General features: G+C 43.9%; 1 protein-coding gene across 6 annotated transcripts in view; it reads left to right on the forward strand.

The window, feature by feature from the left end:
• CEP170B (centrosomal protein 170B) overlaps positions 1 to 16,617 on the forward strand; it is a 58,157-nt gene that overhangs the window by 12,566 nt on the left and 28,974 nt on the right. For 5 of the 6 annotated variants that reach the window (XM_065838016.2, XM_071809713.1, XM_071809715.1 and 2 more), the window contains exons 1-3: positions 6,495 to 6,589; positions 7,901 to 8,039; positions 15,880 to 15,981. In XM_065838016.2, coding sequence (XP_065694088.2) covers positions 6,518 to 6,589; positions 7,901 to 8,039; positions 15,880 to 15,981 — 313 coding nt within the window. In that variant the 5' untranslated portion in view covers positions 6,495 to 6,517. Of the gene's footprint in view, positions 1 to 719; positions 810 to 3,884; positions 3,964 to 6,494; positions 6,590 to 7,900; positions 8,040 to 15,879; positions 15,982 to 16,617 lie in introns of those variants that run through there. The other variant, XM_071809718.1, reaches the window with a different exon arrangement.

Genomic DNA, 16,617 nt, shown 5'->3' on the forward strand with positions numbered 1-16,617 from the left:
GCTGTTCCTGCTGAAGTGTCATACTGTGTTTTGATCATAAGATGGTATGTGTGCGCTGTGGCAAAGCCAGTGAGGCCAAATCACAGCCCAGTTCACTGTTCTCAAACCTAGCTTTAAATATGAATTTTCCTGGAGTAGCTTTCTTTCCCATCCCGAGTCTACTAACCTCCCTCCAACTTGGAAAACATCCTAGAATTTAAGTCAACTCTGGGACATAGTCCTGGGAACAGCATATGCATTGTTGTGAATAAGTTTGATTTGTAACCTAAGAAAACTATTTTTCTCTTTGAAAAATAAGAAGAAATCATCTGAAATGGGAATGTCCCTAGTGATGCGGCCAGCGGCTTTAGCTGAGGAAACATGGAGCTCTTCTAGTTCACACTGGCTGAGATCCTGCCCCCTAGGCTTTCAGTTTGACTGGTTTTGTTTTCAGTGTGTATTGATATAATTTATTGAAATTATGGCATAGTGTTGACAGCCTTCAGTGATATTTTTTTTTTTTTATTATTATTTCCTCTCTCCATGCAAATAATGTGTTGTCTTCAGTGAATTGTTTAGAACAATCATGGAAGCATTTACTGTTTATAATATTTAATCCTTCCTGCTTTTTCCCCCCACTCTGCCCTTACCCCACAACAAATTAATGTTTAAATGCTGCTTTGATTAACAGTGTCTCCTATGCCTGACCAGTCTCACACTCATTGTGCTTTCATTGCCAGTCCCGCAGTGTCGATAAGCAGCACGCTGTAATCAACTATGACAAGGAGAAAGACGAGCACTGGGTGAAGGATCTCGGGAGCTTAAATGGCGTAAGTAACAAACCTCCTGCCCGATGGAGGTGAACGAGCAATGTGCTGAGTCTGCAAGCCCTTGTGCAATTACTTAATTCTACTGTTAGACCCTTTTGGATCACTGCTACTGTTGGCATGAGTTAAGCTAAACATACATAATTATTTGCAAGGCCTGAGATGGAGGTCATATAACATCTCGTCTTAGAAGAAGGCGGCTTTGTTGAATATTGTATTTCTTTTTCCGTCTCTTGTGGTGCCCTTGCAGAACGCTTCAGGGCTCACAAAATCATAGAGCCTCTTGCAAAAGAGGAGGAAATAAATTCAGTCTGATTTTGTGGATTTTAACATTAAACTGGTGAAGATTCTGGAGCAGCTGTTCAGCATGAGCAGGGTGACCTTTTGGCAATTCAGTTGTCAGTGCATAGAGTGATTTATGGGATTATGAGACATTTAATTTCTTTGGGGAGTAACTATTTAAAACCACCTCTTTTTTTTTTTTTTTTTTAATAATAAAAATGGCGTTTTTGACGGCCTTGAGCCTGATTTTTGTGAAGACTGAGGGATAAACTGAGCCCAGAACAGGGAGCTGAGCCTGCCTGAATCTTAACCCTTGTTCTGTTCACAATTCACACAGTGGTGTCAGGCAGCTCAGTGAGGGCTTTGTCTACCCACCTGAATTCTGTGGGTTTTTTTAAAAATATGCCATTATAGTTAAAACTGTCCCAATGTCACAGCGTTTCTCTCTTTGGCTGCTTCTTCATACCAGTAGAGCTATTCCCCTGTAGGAACAGGTCTAGGCTAGATTCACATAATTGTCTTCCCAGTAGGGGTTTTACTGCAGTCATTGTTTTGGGCTTAGAAACAGAAGCCCTCCACCATCACAGCCACAAAACCACAAGATGAACCCCGAAACTTGTACAAAAACAGTGGTGAAAGGAAACCTCAACTGTTCTGCCTCTTCTGGCATCTGAAAACAGCAAGAATGAGTGTTAATCCTTCTCAGCCTAATAGCTGAAGGCAGAGAGCCCTGCTGAAATGGGACTATTTCCAGTGGCTGGTCTGGGCTCTAGCTGGATCCCTGGTTCAAAACCTGTGGTATTTAACTCATGGTGGCAAAAATAGCAGCTGGAAATTCTGCTTGCAAGAGAGGGGAGGCCCATACCACTAATTTTTGTCTTCTCAGACTAAAGAATGTGAATTTGCAACATTTTAATAACAGGTTTATGCTTAGAGAGGCAGTGCAGTAAAAGGCACAGCAGTGCGTGTGTTCTGCAGCTGGTCAAACACACTTCTGTTGGAGAAGACTGTCATGGGCACACTGAATTTATTTTGCATGAAAGAAAGAGAGGTCCTAATTTGAAAATTTTCACAAAAGCTTGTTTTCCCCCCTGAAACTAAAGAAATCACTTTTGATGACCTTGCTTTTAATTCCGTTTTCAGTATTTGCTTTTATTGTGTGTTTACTTTATGTCTTGTCAACAATGCATTACACGGCTTTGCTGGATAATCTGGTTAACACTAACTTTCTGAATGTTTTATATTGTTTTTTATTATAATGCTATCTGATTCTGCAGTCTCTATTAAAGGTCTTTTGGCTTTGAAGGGAGCTTTTCTATCTGCAGTTAAGAGTTTCCTTGGGTTATTTTATTTGAAGTAACCACGGACAAATAGGTAGCAACATCAAAATGAGTTTTCTTGCAGACTTTGGTTTTGCACAAAATTCAGCAAATAATTATGTCTGTTCCAGATCTGACTGTTGCAGGATTTTAAAATATTCAAAAAAAATCATGCAAATAGGAATTCCGTGCCTTTTAACCAGCTGCCCTGCTTTTATTCTGAAATTAAAGGCTCTTCTGTAAATTGCCAGGAAGCTGGGGGCTGTTGTCTGCCGAGGTTCTAGTTTCCTGCTCTACCATTTATTTTTCCTCTGTGGTTAATAGTTGGTCTTATCATGCATGTTTGGCTTGGCTGAGGTGAGAAGGCAGAAGGAGAAGACTCTGCTTCAGTCGTGAAAGCATGTAAATTAATTTTCTAGCATAATTTTCATTCATTAGAGCAAAGCTGTGTTTGTGTTGAGGCTACAAAGACCCAGCAGCAGGCTCCCGATCTGTGGGGCTGGGTGAATCTCACCTCGCAAAGCGGGGAAACTGCCCTAGCAGTGACTGGGTGCCTGATTCCCATCAGCACGGTGGTGCTTCTTCACCCAAATTCTTGATTTATTGTTATTTGGCCCAGGTTATCAAAACAGTACATGTGTTTATTTGCAAAAGATGTCCACAAGTGCTTGATTTCTTCCTCCATTGTTCTGCAAGAAGTGTTCCTTAGGGGGTCCCCTTGAAGAGTGATTGTCTGAGACATTTGTTCACAACTCTGAAGTATTAATAATTTTCTTGCACCTGTATAAGGATAACATGGTTTCTTTGGGCCTCAATTAACTGCCTGGGGCATGGGAAAAATGAGCATGTGAATCTTTTGCGTGAGGAGCCTGTCGTACTGATACATGGTGTCTTGGACAATGTGGCCTCAGACATCCTGGTGATGCTACTGCAAATGCTTGTTTTCCTGTGCATTTTCATTTCTCTCTTCCTCTGACAGGGTTTGCTTGTTAACTTATCAGGCCTTGAGGCAAACACTGGTCTTGTTTGCCATCCAGCAGAAAGCTGATTCCCCGCTTAGCAATTAGAATGCGACTTACTGTAGCTTTTATTGCACTATTTGCTGCACTTGTTGATTGTGAAGGGTAGAGAAGAACCGAGAGTTCCTGACTTCAGGCACCTCATTTGTGTGTTCAAGTCAGGGGCTAAAATTTCATTTGCAGTTGGTGGAAGAGTAAATCTTCCCAGAGGTTGCTTCAGAGCACCTTGCTTTGAAGCATAATTTGGGTGCTTTAACTTGCCAATGGGAGCTACTTGCCAGTGTTGGTTTTTCTAGGGGACTTAGCTCCTCTCCTGGCTGACTTTGTGCTGGTGCACCCTCAATGTGTGCGGTGCCATTGGCAGATGGTCATGGGTGCCCTCTGGGAGCACCATCCATCTGAGATGTGTCACCTTGATACCCTCGCTCAGTAATCATTCCTGTGTTTCTTTCCTGCAGACGTTCGTCAATGATGTGAGGATTCCTGACCAGAAGTACATCACCCTAAAACTGAATGATGTCATTCGCTTCGGCTATGATATCCTTCTCCTCCGAAGATGGAGTGGGACATGGTCTTTGACTGGCGTTTTTGCTCTTTGCTGCATGGAGAGTTAACAGTACTAATTGTGGCTAATGAGTAGGGGTGTTTGTTTTGCTTCCTGGAGCCTTTGGATGGCTTGTAGCTTTTGTTTCTCCACGGTGGACCTGATTCAGAGCATTTTAACATGATGCCTGCTACCTTCATTGGACTTTGAATCAGGCTCTGCCTCTTCAGTTTCTTTCTAAGGAAGAATTGTGGTTTTGTCTTTTTATCTGGATGGCAGCTGCAGCTGGTACCACTCAGGGAACAACCATATTTCACATGCTTTTGTAAGAATTAATATCTTACTTTTTTTTTTCCTCCAACTTGTTTTTATTAATAATTTCACCCAAAGGCTTGCTTTCAGACAATTTGCAAGTCTTCAGCCTTAAACATTTAGCTTTGGGGCTTGTGGTCAGACCCTTGACTCTGTATCGATTGAAGTTTGCCCATGCAAATTGCTTCTGCCACAAAATGCAAGAGTAAATCTCTCTTTAGCAATAGCAGATTCCACCTCTGTGTGGGGAGGCTCAGCTGCAGTTACTGCTTTATTTACAGAGTCACAAATCTTGCTGGTGTCTGCTAAAACACCTTTGCCCTCATCCGTTTCATTTTTATCCTGATGTGACCATGTGACTGACTATAAGCAAAGCCTTTCTGAACCTGCAGGATGACAGTGCTAAGCAGAGGCTCCTATTGCTACCTTTTCATGTAATCTAATCCTTTTTTTCACTTTAGTTTCCATTATTTCTATCTGCCAAACTTCAACCACTCAGGCTGAATGTAGAAGTAGCAAGTGTCTTTTCTGCGTTTCTTTTTCTTTTTGTGGAGAAATTTCAGAAGTGTCTGGACTGTTTCAACTGAGAATAGAGGCAGAGACTTGAATTTTACCATTGAGGGAGGAGGTGTTTGGTGGAAAACTCCTGTGCAATCCTTCACCCCAGGGCCACATTCTTGTGTCTTTTGTTGTCCCCATGATAATGGCTTTGTGCTTGGCCATGTTGTAACCCTTGAAATACCCCAAACCTTGCTGGAGCCCAGGGAGCTGAAGCAGCAAGGAGAGGCTGAGCCACCCTGGTGTTCCAGGGATCTGGATACCTCGGCTCTAAACAGTGGCAGCTCAGCAGCACTTGCTGTTGCAACAAGGATGTGTAAATACATGCAATTCTGGATCTGCTGGAGAAGAGGTTTTTCTAGGCCCTGTGTAAGATCATGCTTTTGGTCTTGGTCTTGTTCTGTCTCTCCCCATTTTAGAAATAACAAATCCTTACTTCACAGTGTTTTGTTGTTTGTTTTGTTTGTTTGTTTTAATAGAGGTAGTTACTGATTTATATATATATATTTTTTAAGATTATTTGCCTTCAGATCATCATGTGAACAGGGTGCGGTTGATGAGGGTTCAGGCATGCATGGGGGAAAAAAAGTCTGAGCCCCATGCTCAGTGCTGCCCAATAGAAGAGCACTGTCACCTGGGATCGTGTCATTAAAGGTGGCGTCTCAGCACACGTGATGAAGCCTGTTACAGTCCCATCAGCAACCTCTGTTCCAACTTTCCTTCACTTTGCAACTTTGCAAATGTTCTTTTGATGTAGCTGTGTGTTTTCTGGTCCTTAGATGTGTGTGGAAACTCGTAGAAGATCTGCTGTGAGCTCCAGTCTAGCGAAGGTGTAAGCCAGTGCCTAGAGCGTGGGTAGGTTTTAATGGCTGCGATACAGGTTTAAACTTTTTATAGAATGCAGTTGTGAGCACTAAGCAGCTGAGTTGGAGCGTTTAGTCCTGCAGCCCTTACATGGATATTCATGTGAAATGAATGATTGCATTTATGAATCGTAGAATTTATTGCCTTCAACAGGAAAACTTTAAAGAACGTAGGTTTTAGACGAAACTTTCTGCTTCAGCGTAGTTGCTGTGTCAGTTGCAATCTCTGTCTCCTTTGGTGCCTCTGTGCTGCTCTCTTTAGCGGCGCTTTCTGCACCTACCACGTTCAGCTCCGTGTGGACGGCAGCATCTCCTGAGCTCTCGAGTTGGCTGTGCGCTGTTGCAAAGAGCATTTGTTTCTTTTCCATTTACAGCTTCGCTTGCAGGCTGTGTGGAGTTTCCCTGCTATGCCAGTATCACTTGGTTTATTTTTAGTCTAACATTTTCCATCTTTCTTTTTTCTTCCCCTTTACTCTCTGCTGTCCTGTTTGGGTTGTTCACGATGACATTACCAGATGCTTCCTTTTTTTATTAACATGGTGTTGCTGAGGATTATTGCCAAGGCTCAATCATATTGAATGCCTCCCTTCCTAAGAGGTCACAGCAGCTCGTGACCTGATTTGCTTTTCATCCAGGAAACTGCAGTGGCTGAAAGGCCATTGCAAAATGTTCATGACAAAGACCATGGTGGGGATGCAGCACAGGCAACTGTTTGTTCCCTGTGTATTTTAAGTTTCTGTGGTTTTATGATCTTGTTTTCTTTCTGCTAAATGCTAGATTTCTCTGTCCATATGATTCCTTTTCCATTTCCTTAATGTGTTCTGTACATTCAAACATGTACGTCCTGGAGCAAATTCAACACAAAGTCCCAGAAGAAGCATTAAAGGTAAGGATGTCTGGATGCAGGTGCTTTTTATTTATTTATTTATTTATTTATTTATTGTTAAGTGCTCTAGTAATGGTCAAGCAGCCTGAAATAATAAAGTACTCTTGATGGCAGTGAAATGTTCCACAATGTGAGGCTCGCATTGGATTGGGACTTAAAACCTTCCTTTGAGAAGAGACACATTTCCTAGTGATCTTGGCTTTGATCTCTCTTATCCCTGTGCTAACATGTAGATGAAATTATTTGTGATTTCATGACTGCCAACAAAAAGGGTTACTAAAACTGTAGCATATTAAAGAACAGTCAGCACATTAACTTGTGGGTGAAGCACAGCAGAACTTGTTCTCTCCCAGAAGTGGAGTGCAGGTACCTTTTTCTGAGCATGGTGTCTTAGGCCAGCTCCATCACGCTTCCTCCAGCAGGCTGAACTTTGCTTAATTTATTCCTGTATATCATCTCATTTTTGCCTCCAAGCTCCCAATTTTTACCTACTGAGCAGTCCTCTTAGGAGTGAGGTGCTCTTTAAACAAAGGGTTCAGTTGCAGGTACGAAATATTCAAGCATCCTCTTATCTAAGGTAGAAAAGCAACCCCCTCTAGGCAAGAAAGTTGTACGTTCAGCTGAGGGACCCGGCTGTTGGTGCCAAGCATCACCTTTTGCATAGCAGGTACCGTCATCTTAGTCCTGGTTCTATGTTTATGACGTGGAAAGGATCGGAAATAGAAGAGCTAGAATGGGGCAAATGGTTCATTGGACTTACTCAGGGGTAATCTGAATGGCTACACCCTTTTATTAATTTACTTGTAATAAACCCACTTTTAAATAGCTCATTTACTATGTTAATGTGGAGGCTGTTTTAAGGTAGAATCAGTTTCTTAGCTGGAGAGAGGGTTTGGAGAGAAGTAATTTAAATATGTTTAATTGCCTTTGCTGAAAATCTGAGATAATGCCCTGAAATAATTTATGATGTTGCTTTAAGAACAAAGGGGATTTCAGGGTTTGAATCCTGAATGGGAAGTGGCTTAAGTTCTGATTCTTCTCAGTTTATCCTTAAAGGGTTTCCTAATCAGCTATTTTGCAAGCTAAGTCATAGCGACCTTCTCATGGACTAGAATTGTCACTTAATGTCTTCCAAGCGGCATTTCTGCTGTTCTATAGCCTCTGCTCAGGTGTGCTTTCTCTTCGTTGTGCAACAAAGCTGCAGCATTTGCCGTTGTGTGATCTGTTTGTGGGGAAGGGTGGTTTATCTTTCCCCTGGTTTGGCACATGGGTTGCACGGGCACCCTGCAACTGTTGCTTGTGTCTCTGCAGCATGAGAAGTACACCAGCCAACTTCAGATGAACTACAAAGGCACGGCGATGAAGAGGGCAGAGCAGCCCATGGAGCACGGTGTCTACACAGAGTCCCCGCAAGCAAAGCTGGAGAAGGGAGAGAGGAAAGCAATTACAGGTACTTGCTCAGAAACCAGTTAATCAAGATTCAGAACAAAGTGCAGCTTGAGCCCTGCGCTGGGTCACGATTCTGACAGTGCCGTGTTGTGGGTTGCGTCTAGGAGCAGTTCCAGAAGGGTCATCTTACTAAACCTCTTAGTATGCCAGACTCTCAGTTTTTGGAGGTTCAGCCTCCAAAAAAAATCAGCTGGCCTGGTGGCCCATACAGGCCTTGTCATTGTGTGTCTGCTGGAGAACCTGGGGCCAAGCAGGTTTGGTAAGTTCTTTGGCACCTGTCTGGTCCATTTTTAATTTCCTAATCATGAGCTGGTGTTTGAACAGAGATGGTGACTCAGAGTAGAAAATGTATGGCTGCTGTGGTGTGGTGCTGGCAGGCAGACAGGCAAAGAAACAATAAGCCATTTAATTCTGAAAGCCATGTACAGTCTTAAAATGGCTGTATTTTCTAAGGTGCCAATGTGTGGGATTGAAACTGACTGCCAAGCTGGGAGTTTCCTTCAAGTTTGCTGTTCTCGCTGCAAACCTTTTCCATTTAAAAAATTCCTTCGTTCCCCATTTCTGTACCCACTGCTGCCTTCCTTTAAAGACCCTTTGACAGACTTGCCTCCTCCCTGTTCCCTCCCCTGTTCCATGGTGGGTTAAGACCTCCCCAGCAGTCTTGTCTCACCCACCTCCTGCACCTACTACCCTGGCAGATCTCTCCCCAGTTCTGCTCAGGTATCAGTTGGTGGCCTTCTAGAGCTTGATGATGCACAGGAGGAACAAATATTGTTTTAAAGTATCTCAGTGGCAGATGACTGCCAGCAGTGCCGCATGGCATAGCGATTGGAAAGCTTTAGGGTCAGCAGAGAGACTGCCCACTGGTCTTTTGGGAGGAAGGAGCTCAGGGGTGTGAATGGAGGGAAGGGGATGGGCAAGTAAAAGGGTGAGACAGCACCTTGGGCGAGATGACCTAGAGATAGAGACAGCAGCTTTCTAGAAATGCATACAACTTTGCGTAAATCCATTAAGGTTTCCTGATAACTAATTGGAGTGGGTTGGTTGACCTTAATCTCCTGTGTATTGTCTTTATGAAAATCCCTCTGAGCTGACACAGTGTACTAAAACATCACAGTTTTTCTCCCTGGTCATCTTGTTGCCTCCAGCTGTGCAGGGAAGCACATGCACACGCACCTTTGTGCCCAACTCCAATTTTCCGCACTGCAAAACCTTTCTTAGCGTTCCTTTAGCTGTATCAATGTGTTGTCCTCCCCTATGGATGTGGCGTTTGTGACTTTGCCTCACAAGCATGCGGTTAAAGGGATGAAGTTGGTGGTGATTAACCATGACACTGCGGAGGGTGAGAAGAGGTGAACCTCATGGGGGGGAGAACTCTCCAGCTGCCTTGCAAGGAACATGCGGTTCTTAAACAGCATTAACAGTAACTTATTTTGTGTTTGCTGCTGCATGGTTCTATGAACATTCTAATTTTTATTCTTGCCACCTTCCAAAATACACACCGGTTGGTTTTAACCTACATAGTGTAAGCGATTGATGTATGGAACACCTTCGAAATCAGGATGTTGAGTGACTCTTTAGCAAGGTGACCCAGTTCTCTAGCCTGTGTTTCGCAGACCTGCATTGCATTTCTGTCATTGTTAGTGGGCACAGACCATAGGTATAAGGCAAAAATGCCTGTGAGTGCTTACTGGGGGCCAGTGCTGAAGTGTGTTATGTGCAGTGGAACTGACAGATGTGGAAAAAATCTGTGAAGATAGAGGAATTCAGGATGTTTTGTTGGAAATGTTTTGCTGGGTTGGACTGAAGCCTGTTGAAGCAAGGGAGGGAGTCTGAGCGTTAAATCAGCACCTTGCTCTCCAGAAAGCATCTCTGTTAAGTGAGTGGAATGATCAGTGGGTCCCATTTTCATCTGTGATGTGACTAATTCACCTTGTCTTCAGCTGTACGCACGCACAGTTTCTCCTTGGTTGCTTGGAGGAGTGGCAACAATTTAAAATGATTAGTGGAAGGAAGAATGTAATGTTCTTACCGAGAGTGGGCTTGCTTAGTGGCAGCAGAAAGAGGCTTTGGGGAGAGAGCTGCTTTGCTAAGCCCATAGGTATTTGGGAATTTGCATTGACTAATTGAAACAAGGTCTAGGATGACAAAAGCCTTTAGAAGGATCTCTTCCCAGGGCCGGGTGGAAAAGAGGCAAAGGGAATGCAAGCTTTCAGGGAGGGGGTTTAACAAAACAATGTGAACAATTAGGGTTGCTTAGAAATTGGAGGAGGTGAAGGGCTGAGGATAAAGAGATCCAGAGTGAATGAGAAACAGCTCAGCCATTTAGTCTTTATGCCGTTGAACTCCCAGATTTTGTGGTATGTTGCCTGTAAGCAGAAAATCATCTTTGTGAAATGTTTGAAGGAAGGAGCTTGGTAAGCCCTGTGCATTGGATATGGATATGAATAAGAAAAGTGCCCACAGTTCAGCTAGTTGGTGCTAAAAACAGCCATCAGCTCTCATGTCTAAGTGATCAGGAGGCCAGGTACAGCCTTGAACTGAGCAGATTTTGAGACTGTCACAATCTCTCTCTGTTGCTACCTGGGTTGAGGTACTGGATGAGATAAGCTACTTTGTCTTCTTCTGTTCTCAACACATAGTTAATCCTCGGGCTGATCTTAATCTATTATTTTATTTTAAGGCCCTCACAGGCTGGTGGCACTAGATAATGCTGGACCTGTTGAGTAACCTCAGAAAAACTGCTGCAGGCCTGGGTTTCCAGGGGTGGAGGCGCCTGCAGTGTCCAGCTGCAATGGGCATCGCGAGCTGCAGGAGCAGGACTTCTCCTGGGATCTGTGAAATAGGCCGGCTTGCTGACTTAGCGTCCATGTCATTAGGGAATGGTCTTCACAGAGCTGCTGACTTGAAAGTCTTGTTGGTGTCCAGAGCTGAGGTCAGCAGGCGGTGTGGACGGAGGCAGTGGGAGTTGTGCCCAGTTGTGGAGTGGTTTCCATGGTCTTTGACTGCTTTCCGCGTGAGGTCATGATAATAACTATTTAGACACACATCTCTGCCATGGCCTTTGATTTAGGGGAGTGGTTGGTGGTGTATCTGCTTTTCATCTGAGTTGGGTGCTGGTACCTGCAGCATGTTAAACGCTTGACCGTGTAATTGGTGCAAATAAATTTGTGATTATCAGCCTGATTTGAAAGCCTCTGGGAAGTGTATGTTCACAGCAGGTAGAAAAGAAGATCAGGGTTTAGCTTTGCTATGTGCATGTGAGATATATATTGCAGCAAAGAGTCAGAGAATTCCTTTCTGTTTATTCCTACTAGGTATGGATTCTCTGTTTTGGAGAGGAGGAAAAAAGCAGAGATGTAAGGAATTAATTTTAAAAAGTTATAACTAGATTATCTTTTCTTTTCCCCAAGGCCTCTGCCATAAGAAGCCTACTCTGCATCTTCTGAAGATAGACATTAACGTTATTAATAATGAATCAAAACCAGCCTGACTTAAAGCAAGCAGGATTTCTCATGCTTTTGTTATGACTTGCTGTAGACAGCTTCAAAGCTGTGTGTGCTTCTGTCAGCGAAGAAATTTGTGGTTGCTGTCTGTCTCTCTCTCATGATAGTTTGAAGCTTTGTGAGTACCTGGGTGAAGTGCAGCCCTCGGTCCTGTCCTGACCACAGGTGACACCTTCAAGGGAAATCAGACCCCTCTCTGTGGGAACTGCCTGCTTGTCATGAAAGCTCTTCTGCCCACTTGCTGTGATGGAAAGCGGCATTGACACAGGCTTTCTCCTTTCCCTTTTATCACCTGGACTGTATTTTTGGTCCTGCCCTGCTGTTCTGTGGGATTCACTTGTCCATAAATACATATTTTTTTATCAATACATCTCATTTTCTCTTGTGGCGGTGTCTGTCCTTCAGGTGATCAATAATTCTGTATTAATTTAACTGGCCATGTTGTTGTCAGACTTGTGAAACAAATGGACTTCCCTTGTTCTGCACTGAAATAGCCTTTGTTTTTTGAGTGACTGCCTCAGAGACTGAAATGCAGGAGCAGAACATGTGCATGTCAGTGGTCTTCCCTGTATTACACCATCACAGATAGCTCAGTGTTTATCTGGCTGAATGCTTGTGCTGACCTCAATTCAGTTATCCAAAAGGATGGTTTTCAGGCTGTCTGCCTGAATTGATGAGCCAAGAAATATGTCTAAGTGAATTGGCACCATCTGGGCAGCCTGGCACAGAGTGGGGAGAGGTGTTAACAAGCTGCCATCAGTTGGAAGGAGTATCATGTCATTGAAACGACTGAGCAGTTAGTTTTCATTGGTGTTCCTTGCTTCACTGCTGACTTGGGCAAGCCTCTAGTCTCTCTGCTCTTCTAAGAGCTTCCATCTTGCACTAAAATATAACAGACAGGCAGTGTGTGTCTTGGGACATACAAGATGTGCTGCTCTGGATGCTGCCCAAAAAACATCCTGGCTGGTGAAGATCAAAGCCCCTGGTACAGCCACGTATGTACCTGCTCCCTGCACCGCTTCTGTCACAGCCATCTGGTTGAGCTGCCTTCCTATCGTGCCTTCCCCCCTGCCCTTTGTATATAATATTGTTGTGTTAGAGCTGCTGCAGGGAGAGGCGTCAGGTTGGTTGTGCTGGCAAATTAGAAGGGGCAGAAGCTTCTGACATAAGCAGGGCAGCAAATTCCTGTAGCTCTTCTGAAGTCAGGGATATCTTACTCTGGCTGAGGATCTGGCCACTTTTCAGCAGTAGCTAAGAATGAGTGTGGCGGTGTCACTTGATAATATTATTCAAAATGCAAATTAATATGAAGGCTCAGTGGAAACATTAATTGCTCTTTAAATATTGAAACTGTCCCCAAATATCAAGATGTTGACTCCTCAGCTTTCCATCTGTGCTTTTGGCAGTCTTTAAAATGAAGTTCCAGTTTATTGTGGAGGCTGGAAGAAGGAAGGAATATAAAAAACCCCCACAGAAGCAAGCAGATGTGTTACACACGCTGTGACAGAGTGGTGCAGATGGGGCCACATGAGCTCTGCGTCATGACACAGGATCCTCAAGGGACAGATCTGTGAGCTCTGGCCACCCTGATGCTCTCTGTGTCTGTGCTCATTGACCTGCCCTGAGGTTTTGGCTTTGTGCTAACTTTTGTCAGAGAGGGAATTTCCAAGGACTTCTTAGGGGTCTTTAGGGTAGAGGGGGAAGTTTGAGAAGGCAGAAGAGCCGGCTCGTTATTCTTTATATATCATCTTTTTTTCTTTCAGCTTTCCTTGCAATCCCAAAGTTCCCCATCAACAGAAAAGTCTGACCAAGATTGACTTGCACTCCTAGCTGCCTTTTCTCTGTAGTAGAAAAGCTTCTTGGGGACAAAGGCAATAGCCACTGTGTCCAGTACGCAGGCGAGACAGAGATCTTGGGGTTGGAGCAGCTTCTGGGAAGAATTTTGTCCTGCAGGATGGATGTGAGCTCTCTTAGCTCACTTCTGCCCATTTGGAAACAAAACTTTATTGGAACAGATAACTAGAAGCTTCTAGACTAGGGGGCCTTTGGGATCCTGTGAGGGGCTGGGATGTGCTGGATGAGCTGTAATGAGGCAATTCCTGGCAAGGTGCAAGTGGTAACAGCACCTGTGCTTGGGAAAGATGCTGCTTGAGCAAGAGTTGGGTGTGAGATGGTCTTTGCATTTCATCTGTAGGGTAGTATGCTCAGGATTTCTTCCACCAGCAGCTTAAAATAAACCAATGATGAGCTTTCAGAATTGATTGTATTCATCTGAGACAAGTATCCAAAATCTCACGTGTTTCTTCAGGGTTGAGTCCCTCACTGTGCCCCATTCACCTTCAGGCATGAGGTACCCCAGATATAGCTGGGATTTGTGCATCACCCAAAGTATTGTTCTGCTGACCCTGACTGTCACTTGACTATCAACCCTAAGATCAATACTGCAGTTCAGGGGGTGATAGTCCATTGCAGTGTGTGCCCAAAAGAAGTATCTGACAGTAGAGCAGATACTGTGTGGCTGGGATGGGGGTCTAGTAGGCAAGTCATGGCACGAAGAGGTTCCACGACAGGAGGTCTCAGCCCAGCAGAGACCAAACCCGGCATTTGAGTGCCTCTCTTTATTGACAGCCTTGTGAACAGGTTTTTTCTTTTTCCTTTCTTCGCCTTCCCCTTGAGTGGTTTACCCATCTTCAGTTATGAAATGTATTGCTTAGCAATTCCAATTTATTCATGGTGAGAAATGCTTCTTCCTTTGAACTTTCAAAGGCCGCCTACATAATGTGAACACGGTTTGTCTTCCACGCACTCGAGGCGGAAAGGGGAGCAATGCTTTCAGCCTCTTTTGATCCTCAGTGTGGAGGGAGGCAGCGTGGTTAATTTTGAAACATGAAGATCTCTTGAAAAGGGCCTGTGGGCTGCATCTGTAAAGCAAAATTTTTACCTGTGGACTGTCAATGTATGAGCTCATATATCTCTGGAACTATTCTGGAAAAATCCATGTGATGTAGTGGCTGTTGGGTCTGTGTAGCGTTAGAAACAGTGGCATAAAATCAGGCTCCTTTTTTTCTTTGACTTATTTAAAACCCCTTCCTCTCCCAGCTTCCCTTATGCTAACAACTGCTTTCTATCATGTCCCTATTAAAGCAGGGAATGCAAAATTGCAGGGCTGTTTGAGGGCTGCTTTACACAGGGCAGCGTGTGGTTTTAAAACCACAAGCCGAGCGCGCAGCAGCTGTTGGTAGAAGCCCGGCTACAGCTGTAGCTGCAGCCAGTGTTTATAACGTGGCCTGTAAGGTGTGTGCTGATGGCTGTTATGGGTAGAGGCAGAAGCAGTTAACAAAGCTGGAGCTTAACCTCAGCCCCTGACCTATCCTTGTGTCTATATCACCTCTAGATGAAAGATCAAAAGCTACTTTATTTGCTTCTCTTAAACTATTATAAAAACATAATAATAATAACTATACCACAGGTAAATTGAGGTGTATTCTTCTTGTTGCATAAAAAGCAGCAGCCCAAGGCACTGCCAAAACACAATCTTGTGGGAGACAAAGCGAGAAGCAGCGGATCAGCTCCTCTGGGTACCAGCTGTTGCAGCAAAGCCCTGATCTGCCAGTGCATCCTCACTGAGCAGAGAAAACGATGCAAGTCTGGCTCTCCTAGGGGAAGCTTCTCTGTGAGAAAAAACTGTCCTGCAAGGACTCTAGAATCCACTTGGTTTACTTTAAGCTTTAGAGAGCAAGAGTTTACTACTTCTTTATGTATGTACAAAGAGATGGTTTTACCATTTTCCCTAAATTTGTAACTCATCAAGAATTTCCTGATGTGGATGTGTGTCACTTTAGAGAGGGAGTGGTGAGTAGCTGGAAAAAATCCCTGGCCTCACAACATCCAAGGACATGGTGGGGCGAGAAAGGGCAGAGCTAAAGTCTTCCTAATTAAGACCAGGAGAGAAGTCTGATTTTCACCTGAATTGCAGATGAGTTGCAGACAATTTTGTGGTTGGCATTTCACAGTTTGTCCTGCCAAAACCTTTTCATTTCCTGTGAATAATGAGGCTAGAGAGGGAGAAAAGCTGGTATTTGGGAAACACAGCTATGAAAGACAACAGAGAGCACTGGAGTCAGCATCTTGCAGCAGAATGTAAAAAATTAAAAAGTGGGGGGTGGGAGGAAAAACCTGAACATACTCATTATTATGTACAATTTGCTGTTGTTACAACTGCAATGTGACAGGTATATGATGTCATCTGATCCTTCTGCTTTTCCCTGACTGACTTCTGTGAACCTGGTAAATTGATATTTTCTGTGTCAAAATATTTGCTTATCCTCTTCCTAGAAACCAGTACTTACCGCACACCTCTTTATGGGCAGCCCTCCTGGTGGGGGGAAGATGATGCAAATAACAAGGAGGACAGAAGGCAAGAGGAGCATTACTCAGGTAACGGAGGTGATTTGGGGTGGGAGAAGGTGGGGGGGACAAAATTTCTGCACGCTTTTGATCTTTACTGTGTGAAGCCATCCTGCTGTGAGGCTTTCATTACTACTTTTTTTTGGTGCTTGTCTGTGCACATTCTTGTGTGTAGATAGCTGCTGGCGAAAGCAGAATAAGGGAAAATTAGTGTTTCCCCTAAAATATTTGAAATGGCAGTTGAATAATTCGGTATGGATGAGAAAGGCTTTGGTGAGCTTGTTTGAGGCCTAGTTCTACAGCAGTGCTGCATCTGTGATTGTGTGTAAAACATCCACTGTGTCTCCCAGGAGTTTCCTATCTAGAAGGCGCTTTAAGAGCTGAATCTTTGACTGGATTTGATTAATGTGGAAGCAGTCTGTTTCTCACCTCATCATCCTTGGAAGCCATTTAGTCTTACCAGTCCTGTTGTGAATCTGTATGCGTGGAAAATGCATCATTTTTCACATGTGCACTAAACCTGATCTTTCTGTCAAACATGTGCTTTACTGCACAAAAGGGTGTTTTATTTTGGTGTGTGTGCAGCGTATCCATTCTCTAGCAGAGAGCAGTTGTGATTAGCAGCCCTCCCAAGAGGTTGAAGTAAGTAAGTGACCCTCTAGACAA

The sequence above is a fragment of the Patagioenas fasciata genome, chromosome 5 (genome assembly GCF_037038585.1).
Source record: "Patagioenas fasciata isolate bPatFas1 chromosome 5, bPatFas1.hap1, whole genome shotgun sequence".
NCBI lineage: Eukaryota > Metazoa > Chordata > Aves > Columbiformes > Columbidae > Patagioenas > Patagioenas fasciata.